At 43.5% G+C, this 24,542-nt stretch overlaps 1 protein-coding gene and 1 long non-coding RNA gene across 8 annotated transcripts in view; one reads left to right on the forward strand and one right to left on the reverse strand.

Moving 5' to 3' along the window:
* The window catches only part of LOC146402219 (uncharacterized), a 98,097-nt gene that overhangs the window by 54,937 nt on the left and 18,618 nt on the right, over window positions 1-24,542 (reverse strand). The gene's annotated exons all lie outside the window — the stretch shown is intronic.
* CHST4 (carbohydrate sulfotransferase 4) lies at window positions 884-11,873 on the forward strand. The gene is made up of 2 exons (XM_021093819.2): window positions 884-1,137; window positions 8,098-11,873. The coding sequence occupies exon 2, from the start codon at window positions 8,112-8,114 to the stop codon at window positions 9,285-9,287; it is 1,176 nt and encodes a 391-aa protein (XP_020949478.1). The 5' UTR covers window positions 884-1,137; window positions 8,098-8,111; the 3' UTR covers window positions 9,288-11,873.

The raw sequence follows: 24,542 nt of genomic DNA on the forward strand, positions 1-24,542 counted from the left end.
TGACTGAGTTTTTTAAATTTAAATTCATAAAAAATTCACCTATTGTTTTATATTCACAATAATCATGTAAAGTAGCTCAGACTAGTTTTGTGATTTGCTCAAGTACATATAGCTAGTAAGAAGCTATAGGGTTTTTTGTTTTTGTTTGTTTTTTGTCTTTTTGCCTTTTCTAGGGCCGCTCCCACGGCATATGGAGGTTCCCAGGCTAGGGGTCGAATCGGAGCTGTAGCCACTGGCCTACACCAGAGCCACAGCAACGCGGGATCCGAGCCGCGTCGGTGACCTACACAACAGCTCATGGTAACGCCAGATCCTTAACCCAGTGAGCAAGGCCAGGGATCAAACCCACAGCCTCATGGTTCCTAGTCGGATTCATTAACCACAGAGCCACGACAGGAACTCCAAGGAGCTATAGTTTTTAATGAACTTGTATCTTTTTTCTCTGAAGGAGAAATTTCTTTTCCTGTACCCCAACTAAACACCAATACACCTATGTCCTCCCAAACAAGTTATTACATCTAGGTAGTACATCTAGTCATCACCCCCTGCAAGAAGGGTTAAGATGCTGCATAAAACACGGAGGCCAAAAAAAAAAAAAAAAGGTGTAATCTTCCTAAATCCCAGTGGAGTAAGCAGGAAGGTGCAATCCAGAAATACCTTCAAGGTTTTCTCAAGAGCAAGGTTTCACATGTGTCCATGTTGGCTATCATAGTCTGGCAATTTCCCTATCAACCTACCAACTTCTGGGCTTTCTTTTTTCCTTTGGCCCTTAGGGAGTTAACCTGCCTTCAAGGAATCTCCATCACCTCCCAGTTGTGGAAGAGAATGCTTCCTCCTTGGCTCCTCCAAGCCCAGCCCATTCAAGCAGTCTCCCCACCCCCCTGAGTCTTTCACAGTTAAAGCTGCTAATATCAAGGCTCTCGAGGAGTGAGGCTTTCTTAACCCCATCTTGGCAGGTGGGTAATTTTTGGCAGGAGGGAGAAGCCAGCGTTACTTGCTCTGAGTAGAGATGGTTATGCAAGATGCAAGGAGGAGGAGGAAGCTGAGAGGGGAGCTGGTGAGTCAGAGGAGAAAAGCTGCACAACTTGGCTAGCAGTGAGCCTTTAGAGCACTGGCGAAGCCTAAGCCATTAACAAGGTAAGGAGAGAATTTTCTCTTTACTTCTTCAAAGCAGGGCCATTTTCACCAGGTTACTGGAGCTGAGTATCAGATGACCTGGGGAAATTAAACTGGGGATTTTGTGATGGCAGAGGGGAGGTATTGGAGGGGGGTCGAATCAGAATCACCTGGATAATCTTCCCAGAAAAGCACAAGCTGCCTGCCAGCAGCTCCTCTATCACCACCCAACTCTATCCCTAAGATTCTGAAAAAGCAGCCTAGAGTGTGGTGTATACTTTGTAGCTAGTCTCCCTGATACAACATACTCATTCAAATGCTGGCTTCCAACCTCAGATCTCTGTATATCCGGCAGCTTCTCCTCTGTTCAGGTGCTGGGAGCTAGAGGTTTTTTCTAGTTCAGGTGAGATTTAGCGTGATAACTGAACTCTCAGACCTGGGACCCAAAGACATGGGTCTGATCAAGCAGAAGCTATTTCTATCGTTGATCCAATTAATTAAACTCCACTTACTCTGAAAAATGGAGGTGTGGATCATCACTGTTCTATATATTTAATTGGACCACTGTCACTACGGTTGCTAAATGCTTTCAAAGTTGTGCGGCACCACTCATATGTAAAATAAGGTTAAATCACGAGGCCAGAGAATTAGCCAAGGTAGAAGAGACTTCTATCTCGATATCCTTGAATAAGTCTGCAACTTCTAATTGGAAGGAAAAAAACTTTGTTTTTTCTTAGTGCCATACCCAAGGCATATGGAAGTTCCCAGGCTGCAGGTCAAATCAGAGCTACGGCTGCCAGCAACAGCCACGGCCGCAGCAACTGGGGATCCAAGCCATGTTTGTGACCTATACCACAGCTCATGGCAACACAGGATCCTTAACCCACTGAGCAAGGGAAGGGATTGAACCCACATCCTCGTGGATCCTATTTGGATTCGTTACCACTGAGCCACGACAGGAACTCTGGAGGTAAAAAACCTTTATATGCGCAAAATAAAAATATCTTGTCTTCTTTTCATTACCAAGTTCAACGAGGGCACAGCAAACAGTAGAAAACACTCTACAAATGTTTGTTCATTCAGTCAATTGATTCAATAGATGTTTCTTGAGCCCCACTAGGTGCCAGGCACTGTCGTTGTTACTAGGGGCACTGGGATTGCAAAGATCTTTCGGCTACTTAGAGCCTGTTATACGGACACTCTGTCCAGGTGCTTAGCTCACAGGCTTCCGGGTTCTGCAGCTGCCAATGTGGATGTAAGTTTCCCCAATCCAGCTCTCTTCTCTCTCTGTGCAAATGTCTTCTGGCATCTCCAATTCCTGGTTTGGGGGGCATAATAACTTGGAAATCTAAGTGAGTTATGTGTAGAGATCACTTAGAAATGTGTCAGTGGCTAGAATCTAGGGCTCTTAAACTGGTGTCTGTTTCGTTTTCTCCTCAGAATTCCTCATTTTGTTTCTAAAATGTTACACAGTATGGATTTGGGGGTCATCTCTAATTTAGCCCTATGTTATCAGGCTGCTGGATGAGGTCACCCATCCTGCAGCCTCATGGTCCCTGTGCCTGATATAGGTGCTATGTCATTACCATCCTTTGGTGTTTTTCAAGATCCTAGCGTTGTCTGACTTTGATGGACTGTCCTTCCTGTGCTAAGACGACACTACTCACGCATCATTGGGGCCACATATTTTTAAATTAGTTTTTTGGGGACTGGAGACGACAGGTTGTCCTGTGGGTTTTTCCTTCCTTTTTTCTTCTTTTTCTAACTGAGCAAGGAAAATATTGTGAGTAGTCTGTTGCCCTGCAATGGGGCTTTCATTTCTTACTGATCAATATTTTTAAAAAATAATGTTCATGGTTTATTCCTCCTAGTTCTAATTAATACATGCTCCATAAAGAAACTTTTTTTTTTTTTTTGGAATGAGGTTCATTGTGTCATATTGCTTTCAAATTATGCCTCTGACGTTTTTAATATCTTGCTCCATGCAACTGAAGCGGTACTGGTTTTTCTTTTTTCTTTTTGGCTGCCTCACAGCATAAGGAGTTCCTAGGCCAGAGATCCGATCCGAGCCGCAGTTGTGACCTATGTGGCAGCTTCAGCAATGCCAAATCCTTAACTCACTGTGCCAGGCCAGGGACAAACCTGCATTCCATCACTCCAGAGATGCTGCCAATCCTGTTGTGCTACAGCAGGAACTCTGAGACAGTATCAGTCTTGTGCTCAATACTCAATGAAATCACCCAAATTTTATTAGCTGATACTACAGGGACATCCACGTGCATTTTAGAAAAAAAGAAAAGTTTCAGTTTCTCCATGGATCTCATTCAGGTATCTGTTCCCTAGAAGTGACTAAGCAACAAGCATTTAATGAGCCCTAATCACTTGTACCTTTTAAGTGTCTGTAAATAAGATAAGACATAGACTTTACCCTTATGTAACGGCAGCCCAGTGGGAGAGACACTCATCTACAGCTGTTTACTGCAGAGTGTGAGATGCGAGCGAAAGAAGAGCTTGGGCGAAAACTAAATTTGGGGAGGAAACAAGTTATCTTTGGGGGAGAAAGCCGACAGGTGGGTAGAATCTTGAGGAAAGGATGGTCAGCTCGCAAAGTCTCCGGGCTTCTAAACAACAGGGCAAGTTGGGAAGAACTGAAAGTAAAAAACCTGGAGCCTAAGGTGCTGAAAGGGAGGGGAGTGACAGGGATCAAAGATCAGATTACGAAGGGCCCTGGGCACAAGAACTGGGGATTGAATCCTGTGGCAGAAAAGTACTGAAAGAATTTAAGGAAGGGAGTAATAGGCTTGTGCTTTAAAAAGATAGATTCTGGCAGCAGTGGATGAGGGCGGGAGGAGCTGAGGGAGAAAAAAATGAGCAACACAAGAGAGAGGCCACGTGCTATCAAGGGCAGGCTAGAGATGATCCTGATTCGATCATAGGGAAGGCAGGATTCAAGAACGCAATCGAAGAGCCCTAAAAGAACACTCAGGAAGGTGGACTAGGGACTCCGACTTGGAAGATAAGATAAGCCTGCCCTATCAAGGGCAGGCTAGAGATGATCCTGATTCGATCATAGGGAAGGCAGGATTCAAGAACGCAATCGAAGAGCCCTAAAAGAACACTCAGGAAGGTGGACTAGGGACTCCGACTTGGAAGATAAGATACGTCACGGACTTCTCTTAAGTGCTCACCAACCCCAAAGACTACAGAGGAGGTTACTGCAGGACAGTAACAGCTGGGGAGAGGTGCTGTTAGATTAGAGGATTTTGTCCTAAAAAGCCTCGAGTTTCCTTTTCTTCAGGGAGCTGCCTCTCCCACTGAGTCCAGACTCTGCAGAGACACACCCTGAAGTGTTCCCTGGCTATTCCGATCAGCCCCATCATGGGTGGCTTGGATCCAGGATATGTCTAGATCTCAGCAACAAGAGATTACAAAAGCATATTTTCCTTCTGGCCAGGGAACTTGCTTATGGAAAGAAAGAGCAGAGAAAGAAGTCAAGATTTCCATGGGAATTCCTGAAAACTGTGGTCTACTAAAGCCTGAGGACAACCTGGGGACGAGTTAAAATAGCCAGGCCACAGCTCTGGTAAGAATGGGCAGGAAGCCAGGAGCTACTGGCAGGCAAGGAGGGCTCAGAGCATTCAAGGCCGCTCAGGACCCCGAGCTGGTCCAAAGCCAGATGGGAGAGGGAGAGTATAACTGAAAGGTCTACACTGCTAATCCCTAGGAAATGTTAGCTTTTTCCTGAGCTGATTATAGGCCCTGCATATAAAATTCTATCACAGTTTCCTTATAATTATACACAGGTCAAGCTCTTTACTTTCCTCTTTTGCTCCATTATTTCCTACCTTTGTTCCAAAATTTTGCTCCTGGTCATACTGCCTTTGGGAGAAGATCTCTGGCTGGTCATTTCCTCAATCCTTGGGAGGAGTGTGGTGGGGGTGGTATTCTTGAGCCATTATCAAAAATGGCATCGTTTCTATTCATTTCCTGGGTTCAAGTTTGAAAGAACTACGAGTACCTCTTAGCTGGCCCTGTTCTAACTTGCAAGGCCAAGACAGGGATTACCATTCATTGCTATTTTCCTGACATATAGCAAAGTGCTCACTGAATCCTTTTGGCACATGTGGAGGAAATACATTGTTGTCATGAATGGAAGAGAGGGGTTTCTGGGTCACTGACACACGAGGTTTGGCTGAGCTCATTACACACTTCCCAGAAGGTTCAGGGGACTTCCAAGGGAAGCCCATGGGCCCGCAAAGCTTCTCCGCCTCTTCAGGAAGCAGCTACAAACCTCAAGAGTCACATCGGAGGCTGCCTGATTCCTCCTTCAAAATCTACTCCCTAGAATCTCTGGAGCACTAGACATACACAGTGGTTTATCACCAGTATGAAGGCTGTCTGGACAACAGAAACCAAAAATACACATACACACAGTCTCTGACTCAGCAGTTCCACTTCTGGGGAGCTAGCTTACATACGTATATAATGATGTATGAGCATAAAGGTCACTGAAGTTTCTGAAATGGCAGAAGACTGGAAACAACCCAAACGCTCATCAGTGAGGAAACTGGTTAAATAAACTGTGGTACATCTGCACAGTAAAATTGTACGTGGTGGTAAAAAGGAATGAGGAAAGGCTTTAAGTACTGCCATGGAAAGCTCTCCAAGAAATACTGTTAACAAAGCAAGGTGAAGTACAGCTATTAAAAAAGGGGGGGGGAATTAAGAATATGTACACATTTTCATTTTCTTTCCTTGCTTGCTTGCTTGCTTGCTTTTCATGGCAGTACCTGCGGCATATGACGTTTCCAGGCTAGGGGTCGAATCAGAACCGCAGCTGCCGGCCTACACCACAGCCAACACCAGATCTGAGCTGCACCTGTGACCTACACCACAGCTCACCACAACGCCAGATCCTTAACCCACTGAGCGAGTCCAGGGATTGGACCCTCGTCCTCACGGATACTGCTCAGGTTCTTAACCTGCTGAGCCACAAGGGGAACTCCATACATTTGCATTTTCTTGTGTACACATAATAACGCAACCGAAAGGACATGTGAAAAATGAACCCAGTTGCCATGTGGGGGCAGGGTGGGCAGTGGGCATAGGGAGGACATGGGTTGCAAGTAGACTTTTTGCTGTATAGTGATCATAAAACACCAGCTCATAGATAAACACCAACGTAAACAGAAAAGAGGTTACTGAGTTATCGATTCAGCAGCTGGTAAAATTCTTAGGTATTCTTTCCCCTAGGAAACTACTGTGACTCCTTTAAAAAATATGTCATTAGCCCTGTCTACAAAGAACTCTAGAAATTTTCTAATTTATGACCACAGGCCTCCTCCACAGACATAACTGTTGTCACAGGATTTCCCCTTGCTAAAGACCTGGAGTGCGACAGGCCAGGCTACAGGATGGCAAGCACTTCCCTCACTGCCCTCCTGCATGTGGAATCTTAGGAAGCCTTCTTTTAAATTCTGAGTCTATGGATTTAATGTCCACGATACTAACACTTTAAAAAACAATTTGAACCATGTGACTATTACCTATTAAAAACTTGAAAAAAAATTAGTGATAAGCCCTGTATCACCAGGAAAATAGCACTTTCTAAATCTAGCTCCAATTACTGTCCAGAAACATTATTTATCTTTTTTATTAAAGTTTGAAGGAAGAATGCCTTGTGTACAGAGTGATATGTAAACTAGCACCTTGCTGCTATTAATATCTGACATTATATGAAATACCTATAATATCTCTCAATAGTTATTTATGCCAGTAGGTCACCCCAAATAATCCAGAGTCATCTCAGCCCTTAAGACGGGTTAAGATTTCCCTTGGAATAATATTCTAGCTTGGCACTGGCAACTGTGATCTTTTCACACAAAACAAGCCCTGAGGGTGAAGGGAGTAAGTTCAGGATGGGCCATGTTGGGGGGGCAGTCTGTTTGAGCCTTAGTGTGAAATTCCTTTCTCTACATATTTTACATTTGGCAACTACAAAGCTATCCTGATGTATTTATTCTGTGGGACCAAGATACTTTACTGTCACTTACCAGACATTTTAAAATAATACATATCTTAAATTCTTGATGACGTGGCATTCCCTAAGGCTGGGCAGTATACAACCTGCTCAACTGTACTGAGCAACCCTGAGTAAACTGTGTCAAGCGCTCAAGCTTTCCTCCAAGCAGCAGCACAGTGGCCAACAAGCCAGTGTCACTACTGCAGCTCTTGGGTTGGTTTGCCTCAGTTTCACAGAGTTGGCTGTTAGGGAGACAACAATTCAAACCAAAGAGATTCAGATAGTTTATTACCCATACAGACATGAGGTCAGCATCGGGTCAGCTCCTCATGTCCCTCATAGGATGAGACCAAATCAGAAGAGACCAGATGACAGGTGCCATGGGCACTTAGCTCTGCATCGAGGAAACTACTCCAAACTAAAGCCAAGAGGTTTTACAGTCTGCAGCCATATCCTTCAGGGTACTAAAAGTCCTGTGCTTAACTGAGATAAAGGAAGACAGTGAGAAATGGCCTTGGCAATCTCCCTCAAGATAAGACTATCTTCCCAAGTCAGCTTATATCCCTTCACTTCAGAAGGAATCACAAGGAATTCACGGGTCAGACTGTGACTGAGCTTTGCCTACATGGCCTGTGTGAAGACATGCATGTCACTAGGGTGCCAGGATGGACCTGTTGCCTATATTCATGAAATATGGATGAGTCCCTAGCTCAGTGGATGAGAAGGAGTAGGAGGGAGGAAGTAAAGAGCTTAAAATAAATAGAGCTCACTGACACACTAACTGCAAGGGACAGGAATTGATCTATAGATGGGTGTGTGCGATCGGTTGCAACAAGACTCCAGCAGTCTACACTGCTCCTTTCTGGGGGTCAGGGAGAAGGCAGCGTTGGCTGGAAAGGGGAGAGAAGGCAGATACCAAACAGCAGCCTAACACGGCCTCTCTGATTTCCCCCTGAAAGTCTTCCACTTCAGCATGACACTGCTCAAAAAAATGAAGCTACTGCTGTTCCTGGCTTCCCAGATGGCCATCTTTGTTCTGTTCATCCGCCTGTACTGCCACAACCTCAACTCCCTGCATATGAAGGAGGAGCCCAAGTCCACACACATGCACGTGCTGATCCTGTCTTCGTGGCGCTCTGGTTCCTCTTTTGTGGGGCAGCTTTTTGGACAGCACCCAGATGTCTTCTACCTGATGGAGCCTGCCTGGCACGTCTGGATGACCTTCACGCAGAGCACCGCCCAGAGGCTGCATATGGCAGTACGGGATCTCATACGGGCTGTCTTTCTGTGTGACATGAGTGTCTTTGATGCCTACATGACACCTGGCCCCCGAAAGCAGTCCAGCCTCTTCCAGTGGGAGGGCAGCCGGGCCCTCTGTTCCCCACCTGCCTGTAACATCTTCCCACGAGATATGATCATACCCCAGGCTCACTGCAGGCTTCTGTGCAATCAGCAGCCCTTTGAGGTGGTAGAGAAGGCCTGCCGCTCCTACAGCCACGTGGTCCTCAAGGAGGTGCGCTTCTTCAACCTGCAGGTGCTCTACCCATTGCTGAGAGACCCCTCCCTCAACCTGCACATTGTGCACCTGGTCCGGGACCCCCGGGCAGTGTTCCGCTCCCGAGAACACACCACACAGGAACTCCTGATTGACAGCCACATTGTGATGGGGCAGCATCACCAGAAACTCAAGAAGGAGGATCAACCCTACTACGCAATGCAAGTCATCTGCCAAAGCCAGCTGGAGATCTTTGAGGCTGTGCAGGCCCTGCCCAAAGCCCTGAGGCAGCGCTACCTGCTTGTGCGCTATGAGGATCTGGTCCGGGACCCCCTGACCCAGACTGCCCAAATGTATGACTATGTAGGGCTGAAATTCTTGCCCCAGCTCCAGGCCTGGGTGTACAACATCACTCGAGGCAAGGGCATGGGCAACCACGCCTTCCACACCAACGCCAGGAATGCCCTCAATGTTTCTCAGGCCTGGCGCTGGTCTTTGCCTTACGAAAAGGTGTCTCGACTCCAGAAAGTCTGCAGGAATACCATGAATGTGCTAGGCTACCACCTTGCCACATCTGAGGAAGAGCAGAAAAACCTGTCACTGGATCTTCTGTCTACCTGGAGCCCCTATGAGCAAGTCTCCCAAGAGCGCTGAGGAGGCTCTGTCTACACCCAGCACCAGCTTCAGCCACGTGAACCGAAGGCAGCCTCTGAGCCGTGACATGTGTGTCGGTGTATGTGTGAACATGAGTTGTGCCCATCCATGTTCAAGTCAAGAAATCTCTGTATCTCTGCTCATGTCTAAAAGAGCAACTCAGGAACCTCACGTGAGTGGCACGTTCACCAATGAACGCTGGCTTTCTTATCTGCGTATACCTGAGATTTGTGGCCTGGGTCCTACATGGCGCCAGGCAGTATCATTGGGGTAAATTCATAAACTTCTCTGTTCACATCCTACCCAACAGAAAAGGAGAGAGAGACAGAAAAAAAAAAAAAAAAAAAAAACAGGAAAAGACAGGAAATCCACCAAGACAGGAAAGCCCACCAGCACCTTCAACAGGGATGTGAACTCTGAGCCCTCAGAGCTCCCTGTGGATTGAGAAAGAGAACAGAGGACAGGGCTGGACCCTTACCCGGGAGCGTGGCCAGCATAGCCATCGGTTACCACAAACGCAAAAGCACATCTCTGCACAGCAAAAAAAGCTCTTAAGTTCAAGGGATGGCTGGGCCTGGCCCAGACGCCGGTTCCCCTCAGGGTTTTCCTATTTTTTCCTATGAAGCTGCCAACTGTTAACACGAAAATTCCAAAATAAGATTGTTTGGAATGTACCTTTTTTTATGCTTTCTAATTACGGAGGAGTAAATGCTCCTTCTTATGGGATCCTAAAAGCCTAATCATTTTTTTCCTTGTTATCATTCTCTTTTTAAAAAAACTTTTTACTGGCATGTAATTGACTTACAATGTTGTGTTAGTGGGTGTAGAGCTCAGCAAATCAGAGATATATATATCTATACACATATTTTCTTTTTCAGATTCTCTTCCCACATAGATTGTTACAGAATATTGAGTAGATTTCCCTGTGCTATAGAGTAGGGCCTTGTTTGTTATCTATCTTATATCACACGGTAGGGTGTATATGTCAATCCCAAACTCCTAATTTATCCCTTCCCCCCTTCCCTGTTTCCTCTTTGGTAACCACACGTTTGATTTTGAAAGCTGTGAGTCTATTAAGAGCCTAACCATCTTTATAGATGTTTAAAAAATACTATTATTATTTATCATCCACACATGGAAAAATTAAGACAGTATTTAGCTCAGATGAAGAACTAAGTCTAAACTGATCAATACTGATTGGTACCCTGCCCTGTTAAGAATGTGTAGAAAGTAGACAACCAGCAGCTAATCCCTTTCTTGTGTGAGGCATCAGCTGTAAAAATACCAGATGCATCACTCCAGGTTCTAGAGTTCTTTGGAGCTCATCCTCAGCCAGAGACCTCGTGTAGAGGATGGCCGGTGCTATTCGGCTCTTTCTAGTCTCCTCCCCTAACAAGAAAAGGTGTTTCTCCCAGTCTCTCCACAACTCCCCAGATCTAGCTGTGCGGCAGAATCACCTGTTAAAGCTGTGCCTTGCCGTGTTCAGATCTGCTGGAATTGCACATCATGGAGAGGCTGGGAGTCTGTGTTTATCAGGTGACCCTGCGTGGCTCTCCCACAGCCAGCCTGACAATGGTACACCCTGCCCTGGGCAGCAGCACTGTTTGCCTTCTTGCTCTAAGACAGGTGACCTCTCAGCACATGCTGAGTATCGAAACCACTTACTTCTGACATAGGTGCTGTCCACAGGCTGGAAGGAAAAGGAAAGTCTATTTATGGCTTGAACTCCATGGACCTCTGAGTCCCGACTTTTTAAATATTTCACCCTGTTCAGATCTGAGAGATACCATCATTTCATCTTTTCTGTTGTTCTCACTCCCGCTTTTTGACATGGCCCTCACTTGATAAAGAAGCTCCCTCAGTGTCAGGTGGGAATTCTCTCTCTCGATTCCAACCACGTAATTCTTGGGCTGCACCACCACCTTTGCCAGCCGGGTCTCGGAAGTGAATTTACATGGGCTTTAAAACAGTGAATTTATTCTACTATTCAAACCTAAGCCACTCTAGTCTCCTCGAAAGCCTAGAATCTCCCAGGCATATACTTCTTGCCTCTACAAACCTTCCAAAACTATAAAAATTTCCCTAATGTTGAAAATAAGGCAAGGGCAGTAGGTGACAATGCAAACAGAGTGAAGAGGGCCAGGGAGGGGGTGAGGCAGTGACAGGCTTGACCAGCTCTGATTTCTCCTCTGAAATTCCAGCCTCTACCTGAATTGTCTTAAAGTCAGCAACTTCCTGAGGAACCACCTTGAGGGGATGCTGGAGTACAAAGCTGTCTGAATGAATCGCCCCATCTCAAGACAAGGAAAGAGACTAGCCAAGTGGAAACCTCAGGCTCTTATTTAAGATCTACTTTAAAATAGCTTTAGGAGTTCCCATTGTGGCGAAGCAGAAATGAACCTGACTAGTATCCATGAGGATGTGGGTTGGATCCCTGGCCTCGCTCGGTGGGTTGTGGATCCCGCATTGCTGTGGCTCTGGCGTAGGCCAGCAGCTGCAGCTCCGATTCGACCCCTAGCCTGGGAACCTCCATATGCAGCAGGTGTGGCCCTAAAAAGACAAATAAATAAATTAATTAAGATTAAATTGTGTTCCTCTAGTCATGTTTCAAGTGCTCAACAGCCATGTGAGGCTAGTGGCTACTGTACCAGACAGCACAGATATAGGTCATTTCCGTCACTGACGAAGTTCTATTGCACAGCTCTGGTCTAAATTTATTTCTCTCTGTGTGGAGCATCTTATCTTTAACCTCAAACTGCACCCCCACCAAAAAAAGTTTAGAGACTATATAACAATACTATAATGGCATCCTTCTCTAACAGAAGACTGTGTAGTATTAAAATCATGCTATTTAACCTCTTAAACTCTGACCTGGTGTTGAGTGAGATTTAGAGAGCAAAGAACATCTCCTATTGAAGGTTCAGGCGACTGGAATTCAGCGATGAGAGAGGCAATACACACAATTATGGGACTCGGGGAATTTGGGGAGCTGCATACAGAGGACTGTGTTCTACTAAATATCCTTTCTGCCTTGGAGACATCTGTTCCAGCCCCCAAGCCTAGCCACAGGAAGCCATTTGTTTGCCTCCTAAGCCTCCTGAGCTGCATGGGGTCTAAGGATGGGTTTGAACATGGATGAGGGATGAATCTGATCTAAATTCCTCAGGGCTAGTAATCAGGTTTGGGGAATAAGCTCTTCCAGGTCTAAGAAAACATAATAACCTGAAATGCCCAATTGCAGGAGAGCAATTGATGTTTTTACAAAGAGCCATACTGGGCAAGTGCCCTAAGAAAGAGGGGAACCCAAAAACTTAAAATCTTTTTTAACAGACAAGAAAGGGCTAGTTGTGAAACAAAAGGGCTTTGCCTGTAATTTAACTGTGTTATTTCGTGGCTTCATTTTCTACAAAATGAGAGCAACTGCTAAGTTTTGAATAAATTTTAATTAAAACTATATTCTTTTTAGCTTAGGAATAGTAGTTACAGGGAGAGAAGATACGGTAGACTCAACTTCTGATTATTTCTGTGCAAAAATCTACCACTGAAGTTACTGAACTGTCTACAACATATTTCTTTAAAAAATAGTTTCTAATTTACTATGTGTTTTAGACCCAAGCTAAATATAAATTAAGTTCTCTGACTATGCATATTATTATGACTCTCTTGAATTACTTTCACAGCCTAGCAGAGCAAAATTAAAAATAAACATATGTGAGTGACACAGGCCAGGTAACAATAAAGCTCTGGCAGGCATCCGCTCTGGATCCCCAGTACCCTGGCATTCCAACTAAGAGTTATTGCCCCCTCCCCTTTTTTTTTGTATTTTTGCCTTTTCCAGGGCCGCACGTGTGGCATATGGAGGCTCCCAGGCTAGGGGTCTAATTGGAGCTGTAGACACCAGCCTACGCCAGAGCCCCAGCAACGCAGGATCCGAGCCGCGTCTGCGACCTACACCACAACTCACGGCAACGCCAGATCCTTAACCCACTGAGCAAGGCCAGGGATTGAACCCGCAACTTCATGGTTCCTAGTCAGATTCATTAACCACTGAGCCACGACGGGAACTCCCCCTTTTCTGCATACACGTTCCTGGTCACTGAGACAAAGATTATTTTTAAAATGCAGTCCTGAGGGGAAAAATGAAGACAAATAACCAGAGCAAGGAGACTGAATACAGCATTCAGTTAAAGGAGGTCTTCATTCATTCCACACACATAATGGCATCTACTCTATGCCAAGGACTGTTCTAGGTGCTGTGGATACAGCAGCAAACGCAGCAGGCAAAGCCCCTCCTTAGTCTGTCGGGGCACGCAGGAACAAACAGTATATACATGTCAGATGATGATAAGTACAATGCGGAAGAACAAATCTGGGCAAGGGGCTGGGAAGTGAAGAAGGTGCTGTTTAAAGAGAGTAATAAGGACTATCTTTTGCTGAGAAAGGGATATTTGAGGAGAGACCCTTGAGAAGGAGAGGTCTGGGACAAAGGGCCCTAGTAAATGCCAGTGTCAGTAAGGACATAATCAATGCGTCAGGTGAGAACCTGTTACGTGCTTGTACTCCGCTGAGTGTTGTGGAGGAGAAAGAAGTACTGATGTTACAGAGGTTATGTGCTCAAAAGCACGTGGGCTCCAGGATCGGGCTGCCTGGGTGACTTTGCTATGACCCGTTGGGAGGAAGTGAGTGTAGCCAGGCTTCCCGGACAAAAGGGTCACTCCCTGGCCAATCTCTGCCTTAACTGGTTTTCGCTTATGTCCAGCCTAATTCAGTTAGCTGTAGCTTGAGGAGTTTAAGGGGGCAAGACATGGTCATTTAAGGCCTCGGGGAAGATGGGCAGACAAATGAAGCCAGAAGCAAATACTATGCTAGAGAAATGAGGTGTCTAACATCTGGGGGAACAGAAGAATCATTTTCAAATGTCATAAAGGTCCACAGGTACCACAGGATTTAAACCATAATTCCTCAACCTTTTTAAAATTATCACCCTCCTACCCTCAACAAGCCTTTTTAGATACTTTTTCCCTAATGGCCCCCATCATGAAATGCTAATGCCACAGAGTTACTGCATGTCTGTTTTTGTACAGTGGCCCTTTGGTGGGTCACAAACCTCTGTAACAGCTACTGTTTTTTGGTTTGGGGTTTTTTGACTACCCAAGAAAGCAAGAACTGCTGTCTTAACTCCTTGGCGGTTCCCACCTCCACTGAGTATGCATGCTTTAGACCACTGTCCCTAATATTTTTAAGCTCCTTTACCCTCCGGCTCCTCTTTTTTTCTCAACAGGTCTTTCCATTTGTCATATCCCCAAAACCATGTTCCTTACTCTCATCAGTGATAAGAGTTGGACCGTGCTCAACAATCGCTGAATGTGATTATGTAAAATAACACATGACAGCAGTAAGCTGTAAAGATCATAAAAGCATTGATTATTATTCACCATAAAATAATAACACAAGTAACTCTGACTGCTGCCCTTCCTGCCAGCACTAATCCTAACTATTTGGGATGGTCCCGCTTTCCCTGCTGGCTTTCACATCTGCTTCTTGTGGTCCTGGGAGAACAAGGAGGAAGCTACTTTACAGTTTGTTTGTTTTTTAAGTTTATGACAAGGGTTGGTAACAAATGGAATAGATACATGAAATAGGCTCGTAAAGAATGAGGTGTGTTTCAGAAAAAGTTAGCTATTGCTCTGCCTTATATCGATGTGGATATAAATGCCTAATTGTAGATAATTTAAACATATTGAATGAAAAGAAATAAAGGCTTCTCTGTCCTTTTATGTAGTGGTAAGGTGAATGATTATCTGATCCATCACAAACCAAACTATGAGAACTCAGCGGATGCAACACACATATACATACACACACACACACACAACATTCTAGATGCAAATAAAGTTGAAAAAGCGATGATACTAAATTTAACTGGGTTTTCAAATGTAAGACTCAGAACTTCAAATACGTTTATGTGCATATTAAGAAGGGATTAGAATATATAACAGTTCTCCCAAACTTCTTTGACCAAGCAAGTTTTTTATCCTCAATATACCTATTAACATCTGTCAGGGGACTGTTTTGAGAAAGACCAGTTGGAGAAATGCAGAATTGTCTTCAGTAATCAGAACCCTGGACAGTCCCCAAACAGGTTTCTCCTTGACTTCTCCCAAGCCCAAGCAGGCAAGTGTCGGAGAAAATCCCGTGAGGGCAGCTTAGTTTACGATCACGGCAGCACTCACCTGCAACTCTTTCCTCCTCACTTTCCCCAACCATCTTCTGACCACACACCTTCCACTGCTTCCCAGAGAAAAGAAGAGCATCACACATGGACTTCTCAACTACTCTGTGCAAACATCCAATCCCCCTTAGCATCTGTCTTCCTTCTTATATTGTGTTTCGATACACATGTTGGTCTAGCTCCTGTCAAGACCACCAGAGCTCTGGATTCTATCCCCTCTCAACTTTTCAAAAACTTTAATTTTTTTTTTTTTTTTTCATTTTTGGTCATCCCAAGGCATATGGAGTTCCAGGGCCAGGGATCAGATCTGAGCCACAGTGGAGACCTAAGCCAAAACTGCAATGCCGGATCCTTAGTCCACTGTGCCAGCCAAGGGATTGAACCTGCGTCCCAGCACTCCCAAGACACACCAATCCCGCTGCATCTTAGCAGGAGCTCCAAGAACTATACATTTTTATATTCACTGTCTCTTCTGAAATCAACTTCTCTTCAAGTGAATCCTTCTCTTTGGCTTTTTAAACTTAATTTTCTCCTTTCTTGAAAAAACTCTCCTCATTCCCATATCCTTATCCAATTACTAGCCTTTCTCTCCACACCTTCCAGCCAAACTGCTCTAAAGAGTTGCCTATAGGAGTTCCTGTCGTGGCGCAGTGGTTAACAAATCTGACTAGGAACCACGAGGTTGCAGGTTCGATCCCTGCCCTTGCTCACTGGGTTAAGGATCTGGCGTTGCCGTGAGCTGTGGTGTAGGTCGCAGGTGGCTCGGATCCTGCGTTGCTGTGGTGTTAGGCCGGCTAGACCCCTAGCCTGGGAACCTCCATATGCCAAGGGAGCAGCCCTAGAAAAGGCAAAAAGACAAAAAAGACAAAAAAAAAAAAGAGTTGCCTATATATATCCCTTGGCTTTATTTTTTTCACCTCCTACTTCCTCCTCAACTCCCTTCAATCTGGACTTCACCCCCTTCTCCAAACAGCTCTAACAACAAAACTTAAACTCCAGGTCGCTCACTCACTGCAATGGACACCTTCCTGATTCTCATTTCACCTTAACCTTCTGAGCAACATCTGACTTGATTGACCATTTCCTCCTTCTTGAAATACTGTATCCTGGTTTTCCTCCTATTACTCTGGGCACTTCTCAGTTTTTCGTAGAGAAGTTTTTTTTTTGTTTGTTTGTTTGTTTTTTTTGTCTTTTTGCCATTTCTTGGGCCGCTCCTGCGGCATATGGAGGTTCCCAGGCTAGGGGTCTAATCGGAGCTGCAGCCACCAGCCTACACCAGAGCCACAGCAACGCGGGATCCAAGCCGAGTCTGCAACCTACACCACAGCTCACGGCAACGCCGGATCGTTAACCCACTGAGCGAGGGCAGGGACCAAACCCGCAACCTCATGGTTCCTAGTCGGATTCGTTAACCACTGCGCCACGACGGGAACTCCAGAGAAGTTTTTTATTCTTGGTCATCTAGCTGTTAAATGTTGGAGTAACCTTAAGACTCAGCATAGATCCTCTTATTTTTTCACTGTATGCCTTCTCCCTAGACTATCTCATCCATGCCTGCATATGCGTAGGTACCCGCAAATGTCTATCTCCGGCCAAGACGTCTCTGAGCTCTAGATCTCTACTAAGTCCAACCATCCATTTAACATTTCAAAGAACAGCTCAGACTCGACATCTCCAAATGTTCATGAGTCTCCTTTCCTCAACCTTCAAGCATGCCAAACATCTTCCTCTCTCCTTTCCCACCTGTTTTCAAAAACCTGGACATGGCCCTTGAATTCTTCTACCAATCAATGTTACCTCATCCACTTCTCTTAGGTTCACGTACTTCTCCTCCCCACCCCCAACCCCGAGCTTCTTGGCCCTGCTGTGTTCATGCCACTAGCATCTCTTTCCTAAACCAGTGATTGGTCTTCCTGCCTCCATGCTGCCCACATCCATCCAATATGCAATCTGAATTAAAAATTCAGAAAGTCTAGATTTTTTAATACAGTTTAGAAAGCCCAGAGTTCCCATTGTGGTGCGGCGGAAAAGAATCCAACTAGGAACCATGAGGTTGCAGGTTCGATCCCTGGCCTCGCTCAATGGGTCAAGGATCTGGCATTGGCGTGAGCTGTGGTGTAGGTCGCAGATGCGGCTTGCATTGCTGTGGCTGTGGCGTAGGCTGGCAGCTGTGGCTCCAATTTGACCCTTAGCCTGGGAACCTCCATATGCTGCAGGTGCCAGCCCTAAAAAGCAAAATAAATAAATAAATAAACAAAATATAAATAAATTAAAAAATAAAAATTAAAAATCACTGCAATTCTCACTTAAAATTTAAAAAAAAAAGAAAGCCTTCCATGATCTAGACCCTGCACCCCTCTCTTATAACTCCCTCTTAGTAGACTCTATTTCCCACATCTCAAATCTAAAGTTCTACCAAAGTATCCCAGATACGTCTGGATCTCAAATCACACTGCTTCTCCCACCTGGAATACTCTGTTCTGTCCTACCTTCTATCTCTCTGGCTCTTTTTTTTTTTTTTTTTTTTTTTTTTTTTTTTTTTTTTGCTTCCTCAGTTTTCTACTAAAATATATCCTGGAAGTTTTTCCTGGCTTGATCCTTAAGCCTCTGCTGAGTGCCACTTTTACAGGCTTTCTTTGTGTTAGCATTTATCACACTGTAATAAAACTACCCAATTTATGTGGTCTTTGAGTTCTTTGAGGGCAGAGTCTATCTTACTCACTGGTATTAACAATGCCTAGCACAGTTCCTGGCATCTAGTAGGCACTCAATAAATATTTACTTAAAGGATGAAATCTTTTTTTTTTTGCGGGGGGGCCACACCCTTGGTATATGGAAGTTCCCAGGCTAGGGGTCGAATCGGAGCTACAGGTACTGGCCTACACCACAACCACAACAACCCAAGATATGAGCCCATCTGGCCTACACCACAGCTTATAGCAACACCGGATCCTTGTCCCGCTGAGCGAGGGCAGGGATCAAACCCGTGTCCTCATGGATACTAGTCGGGTTCGTTAAACACTGAGCCATGAAGGGGAACTCCAATGAATGAAATCTTGACCTCAGCTGCATTATATGCAAAGGGATCATTCTTTACGTACACTTTTTTTTTTTTTTTTTTTGCTTTTTAGAGCCACACCTTTGGCATATGGAGATTCCCAGGCTAGGGGTCTAATTGGAGCTACAGCTGCTGCCTATACCACAGCCACAGCAACACTAGATCCGAGCCACATCTGAGACCTACACCACAGCTCACAGTAGCCAGATTCTTAACCCGCTGAGGGAAGCCAGGGATTGAACCCGCAACCCCATCATTCCTAGTTGGATTCGTTTCTGCTGCGCCACGACGGGAACTCCTATGTAACACTTTTTATTTATTTATTTTTTTATTTTTTATTTTTTTTTGTCTTTTGTCTTTTTTGTTGTTGTTGTTGTTGTTGTTGCTATTTCTTGGGCCGCTCCCGCGGCATATGGAGGTTCCCAGGTTAGGGGTCGAATCGCAGCTGTAGCCACCGGCCTACGCCAGAGCCACAGCAACGCGGGATCCGAGCCGCGTCTGCAACCTACACCACAGCTCACGGCAACGCCGGATCGTTAACCCACTGAGCAGGGGCAGGGACCGAACCCGCAACCTCATGGTTCCTAGTCGGATTCGTTTACCACTGCGCCACGACGGGAACTCCTGTAACACTTTTTAAAAGGTGGATCACAGAACCTTCTATTCTGAGAAACACAGGGACATATTTAAAGATTCAGATGAGCAATAACTAACATTTAAGAGTTTCCTGTCTGAGAGAAGTGAGGGAAGTTGAATCTTAAAGCCAATAGCTCTGAAGTGCTAGGTCAAGTGGGGTGGGAGATGGGAGGGTGGATAGACAGATTCAAAAATTAAGTTGACTTGTAGTTCTAATAGTGAATTATCATGGCTAGAGAAGCTGTAAGTCACCCTGGTTGTCTGAAGAGTGGCATGTGCTGTTAGGGTGAAGCATATGAACTAACCGAATACCACCTGGAAGCACTGGCAAATACTTACTTAGTGATAGCCTTCCAACCAGTTTTCAGCCAAATCTCCAAGAAAAAGTTTCTGGTTTGTTTTTTATTGCCTGTCCACCCTCATAATGGCAAAGTACGGTTTAAGGAACCACTTTTGGGAACAGAGTCATCTTTGAGTCTTTCTTTTCTTTCACCTTCCATATCCTATTCATCCTCACAGCCTTTAGCTAGACTTCTAAAATATTCCCTGAACCAGACCACCTCTCACCACATGCACTGCCACAATGTGCATCCAAACCAACCTCAAATCTTACCTTAACTATAAGACTATCCTAACAAGTCTCACAGCCCCACCCTCACAGTTCACCTCCCATTTACCAACTAGAATGACCAACCTAAAGGATTAATTAGATGTCAATTCTCTGCCCAGAGCCCTCCAGTAAATTATAACCTCCATGACTGTAAACAAGAGACTGGAAAAATAAGCTGGTAAATTCATATCATGCAATACTATTTGGTAATAAAAAGAATAAACTACTGGTACCTGCAACATGATCCCTCTCAAAAGCATTAGGTTAAGTGCAAGAAGTTTCAGGTGACAGAGTTCATAGGAAATAATTTCTTAATACATACAGTTCCAGACCAGGAAAAAAACTAATACACGGTGGGTGGGTGGGGGAAAATCATAACAATGGTTGCCTCTGAGGGGGCAGGGGTGGGGGGAATAGTGACTGACTGGGAAGAGATACGGGAGAACTTTGTTGCGGGATGGAAATGATTCACATCCTGATGGGAGCATGGATGGCACAGTTGCATGAATGTGTCAAAACTCAACGACTGTACACTTAAGATTTATGTACCTCATTGTATGTAAATTTTACCTTAAAAGAAAAAAAAATTGTAAACAAATATTGAATTCTACCTAAAGATACACATGCTGGAGAATTTACAGGAAGTTACTGATGTCTGCAACTTACTTTGCATTACATTGAAAAATACATCAGAGTGAATGACAGACAAATGGACAGATATATGATACAACTACCAAAAAACATTAATGGTAGACTCCTGATAAGGAGAATATGGCTATTTACTGTGAAGTTCTTCCAACTTTGCTGTTTACAGTTTTTCATACTAAAGTGATGGGGAAATCCCTCTAAGGTGACCACACTTCTCAAACAGCTATATAATAAGCTCATTTGACATGTCCCCGTTGAAACAAAGATTTAACTGGTGAAATTTATTTTAAAAAGAACTGTTCAAAAATCTCTGGATTCTCCTGGGATAGACCAAAAATTTTTTTTAAATATACATTTTAAAAGAATATATATATATATATATATATATATATATATATATATGTATGTATAACTGAGTCACTTTGCTGTAGAGCAGAAATTGGTACAACATTGTAAATCAACTATACTCTAATAAAAATCTTTTAAAAGTAAAAAAATAAATAAAATCTCTGGATATTGTCCTAATACTATACAGAAAATGTAGAAACATTCATTCAAGAAAGTTTAGTAAATCTCGATAGGAACAGTAGGAGTCTCTGGCATTTGAGCCACTATCTGGTCCTACCCCCTCTCAGCTCAATGTGACAGAAGTGCTACTCCAAGCAGGGAGGTCAGCTCCCTTTCGCCTTAGCTCCTAGTCTAGGACTATGGTTTCACCCAGGGCAGGGCAGGTGGCCAGCACATCATGCCTTTTTCAGGTAAGGGTCGATACTGGGACTCCCTCCCAAATCCCAGTTCCCACTCAGGGTGGAAGCTTTACTTGGGCACAGAAAGCTGAACATATTGGGTGTCCCAACTGCCCCTACCCTAGATCACTCATAGGTTCCATGCCAGGAGCACAAGCTGAAAAGACTAGGGGCTGCCATCGACATCTAATGTCCCACTTGTGGAACAATGCAGGTGTGTCACTTCAAAAGAAGAGGACCACAGGACCCGCCCGGCTCTGATGCAGTAGCACCGAGACTCTGTTGGGGGTGGGGGAGGCCATGAGAGCAGATTGCTCAGTAGCCCTCCCTAAGGGGACATACTTTGACAAAGAGAGGAAGTTGATGCCTAAGGGTGGTGTCAAAAACAATAAGGATTTTGGTGGGTAAACAGTTAAGAGGAGGCTCTTAGCTCCCTGAAACTAACAGCAACCATAGAGTGGTAGACCAGTTAGAAGTTTAAAAGAGTTAAAGAGCCAAAGAGACAGTTAAGAAGAGCCTTTCTGGGAGTTCCCGTCATGGTGCAGTGGTTAACGAATCCGACTAGGAACCATGAGGTTGCGGGTTCGGTCCCTGCCCCTGCTCAGTGGGTTAACGATCCGGCGTTGCCGTGAGCTGTGGTGTAGGTTGCAGACGCGGCTCGGATCCCGCGTTGCTGTGGCTCTGGCGTAGGCTGGTGGCTACAGCTGCGATTCGACCCCTAGCCTGGGAACCTCCATATGCCGCGGGAGCGGCCCAAGAAATAGCAACGACAACAACAACAACAACAAAAAAAGACAAAAGACAAAAAAAAAAAAAAAAAAAAGAAGAGCCTTTCTGGAGTTCCTGTTGTCAGCAAGGTATGCTGACAACATCTCATCCAACAGGGAATATCAATAAGGAAACAGAAAAAAAATTTTAAATAAAAAATAAGAATGAAGACACAAAATACCAAAACTTATGGGATAGAGGTAATACAATGCTTGGAGGGAAATTTTTATCTATAAATGCCAACTTAAAAAAAAAACTCAAATCAATAAATGTCCACCTTAATAAACGGGAAAAAACAAAAAAAAATAAAACCCACAGCAAGCAGAAAGTAGAAAACAATCAAAATTGAGTAGAAATTAAGAAAATAGAGAATGGAAGAAAACAAAAAAACCGTTTCATTCCTTGAAAAGATCAACAAAGCTGACAAACTTTAATCTAGACTGACCAAGAAGAGAGAAGACTAAAATTCAGGAATGAAAAAGGGAACATTACTACTGACCTTATAGGGAATAAAAAGAATTGTAAGAGAATACTATGGACAACCATATGCCAACAAGTTATACGACAAACAAAATGGACAAAGTCCTTGGAGACACACATTACCAAAATTAACTGAGTTAGAAATTAGAAAGTCTGGAAAGGCCTATAACAAGTAAAGAGATTGAATTAGTAATTTAAAACTTTCCCCTAAGAAAATCCCAAGCCCAGAAGGCTTTACTGGTGACTTTCACAAAACATTTAAAGAATTTCTTCCAAAATATAGGAGAGGAGGAAACACTTATCGAACTGGTTCTATGAGGCCTGTATCACTCTGATGCAAAAATCAGAAATACATGTTACCAAAAAAACCTACATACCAATATCTCTTATGAATATAGATGCAAAATTCTCAACAAATACTAGTCAATTGAATGAAGCATATAAAAAGAATTATAAACCATGACCAAGTGGGAATTATCCTAGGTTGATTTTTACATTCGAAAATCAATTAATTCAATGTACCATTTAATAGAACAAAGGACGAAAATCTTTTGATCATTTCAATAGGTGCAAAGAAAAAAACGTACTTGACAAAAATCCAAAAACCTTTCGTGATTAAAAATACCCAATAAACTAAGAATACACAGGAACTTCCTTAAAGTGAAAAAAAAAGAGCACCTATGAAAAACCTACAGCTAACATGATAATAGTGAAGCAATGAAAATTTCCCCTGAAAGAGCAAGATAAGAATGTCCATTCTCACCCTTTCATTCAAAAATGTATTTGAACACTGTAAACCAGCTATAATGGAAAAAAATAAATATCATTAAAATTTTTAAAAACATATTTGAAATTCTATCCAGGGCAATTGTGCAAGAGGGAAAAGGTATCCAGATTGAAAAGGAAGAAGTAAAATGATCTCTATTTACAGATAGCATGACCTTATATATAGAAAATCCTAAGGAATCCACTAAAAAAAAATATTAGCTGGGTTGCAGGATAAAAGATGAATAAACAAACACCAATTCTATTTCTACACACTAGCAAAAATCCAAAAATGAAATTTAAAAACAATTTCATTTCAGTAGCATTAAAGATAAAGTACTTAATGCATTAAACAAAAGAAGTTTAACACCTGCACACTGTTGAAAGAAATAAGATCTAAATAAATGGAAAAGTATCCCATGTTCATATATTAGAAGACTTAATACTGTTAAAAGGATAATAATACTCAAAAACCTGATCTACAGATTCAGTGAAATCCCTATCAAAATCCCAGGTGGCTTTTTTTGCAGAAATCGACAAGCCAATGCTGAAATCTTGTGGAGAAAAAACAAAGTTTACTACAAAGCTACAGAAGTTAAGACAGCCTGGTACTGCATCAATCAAACAAGAAAAAGAAATAAAAGGTATCCAAATTGGAAGGGAAGAGGTAAAACTGTCACTATGTGCAGGAAGTTCTTTCCTGGTACAGCAAGGTAAAGATCTGGCATTCCAAAGCTGTGGTACAGGTCATAGCTGTGGTATGGGTTTGACTCCTGGCCCAGGAACATCCCATGTTGCAGGTGTGGCTAAAAAAAATTGTCACTATGTGCAGATGACATGATACTATATATAGAAAACCCTAAGGACTCCACCCAAAAACTACTTGATACTGATGAGTTCAGAAAAGTATGAGGATACAAGATTAACATTCAGAAATTGGTTGCATTTCTGTATACTAACAATGAAATATCAGAAAAGGAATGTAAAAAAAAAATACCTTTTAAAATTGCACCAAAAAAAATAAAATACCTAGTAATAAACCTGACCAAGGAGGTGAAGGAATATATGCTGAGGACTATAAAACATTAATCAAGGAAATTAAAGATAATTCAAAGAAACAGAAAGATATCCCATGCTCTTGGAAAGAAGAATTAATGTTGCTAAAATGGCTGTATTACCCAGAGCAGTCTACAGAGTTAATGTGATCCCTGTCAAATAGCCTATGACATTTTTCAAAGAACTAGAACAAATAATTCAAAAATTTATATGGAACTATAAAAACCCAGGATTGCCAAAGCAATCCTGAGTCGGG

This window comes from Sus scrofa, chromosome 6 (genome assembly GCF_054392235.1).
Source record: "Sus scrofa isolate SSC_HxYL_T2T_F1_AM1 chromosome 6, Sscrofa_HxYL_maternal_Yorkshire_Landrace_v2.0, whole genome shotgun sequence".
Classification (NCBI taxonomy): domain Eukaryota; kingdom Metazoa; phylum Chordata; class Mammalia; order Artiodactyla; family Suidae; genus Sus; species Sus scrofa.

Excerpts from the sequence above, each read along its gene's own strand:
- CHST4 (XM_021093819.2), top strand. The coding sequence starts at position 8,112 with ATGACACTGCTCAAAAAAATGAAGCTACTGCTGTTCCTGGCTTCCCAG.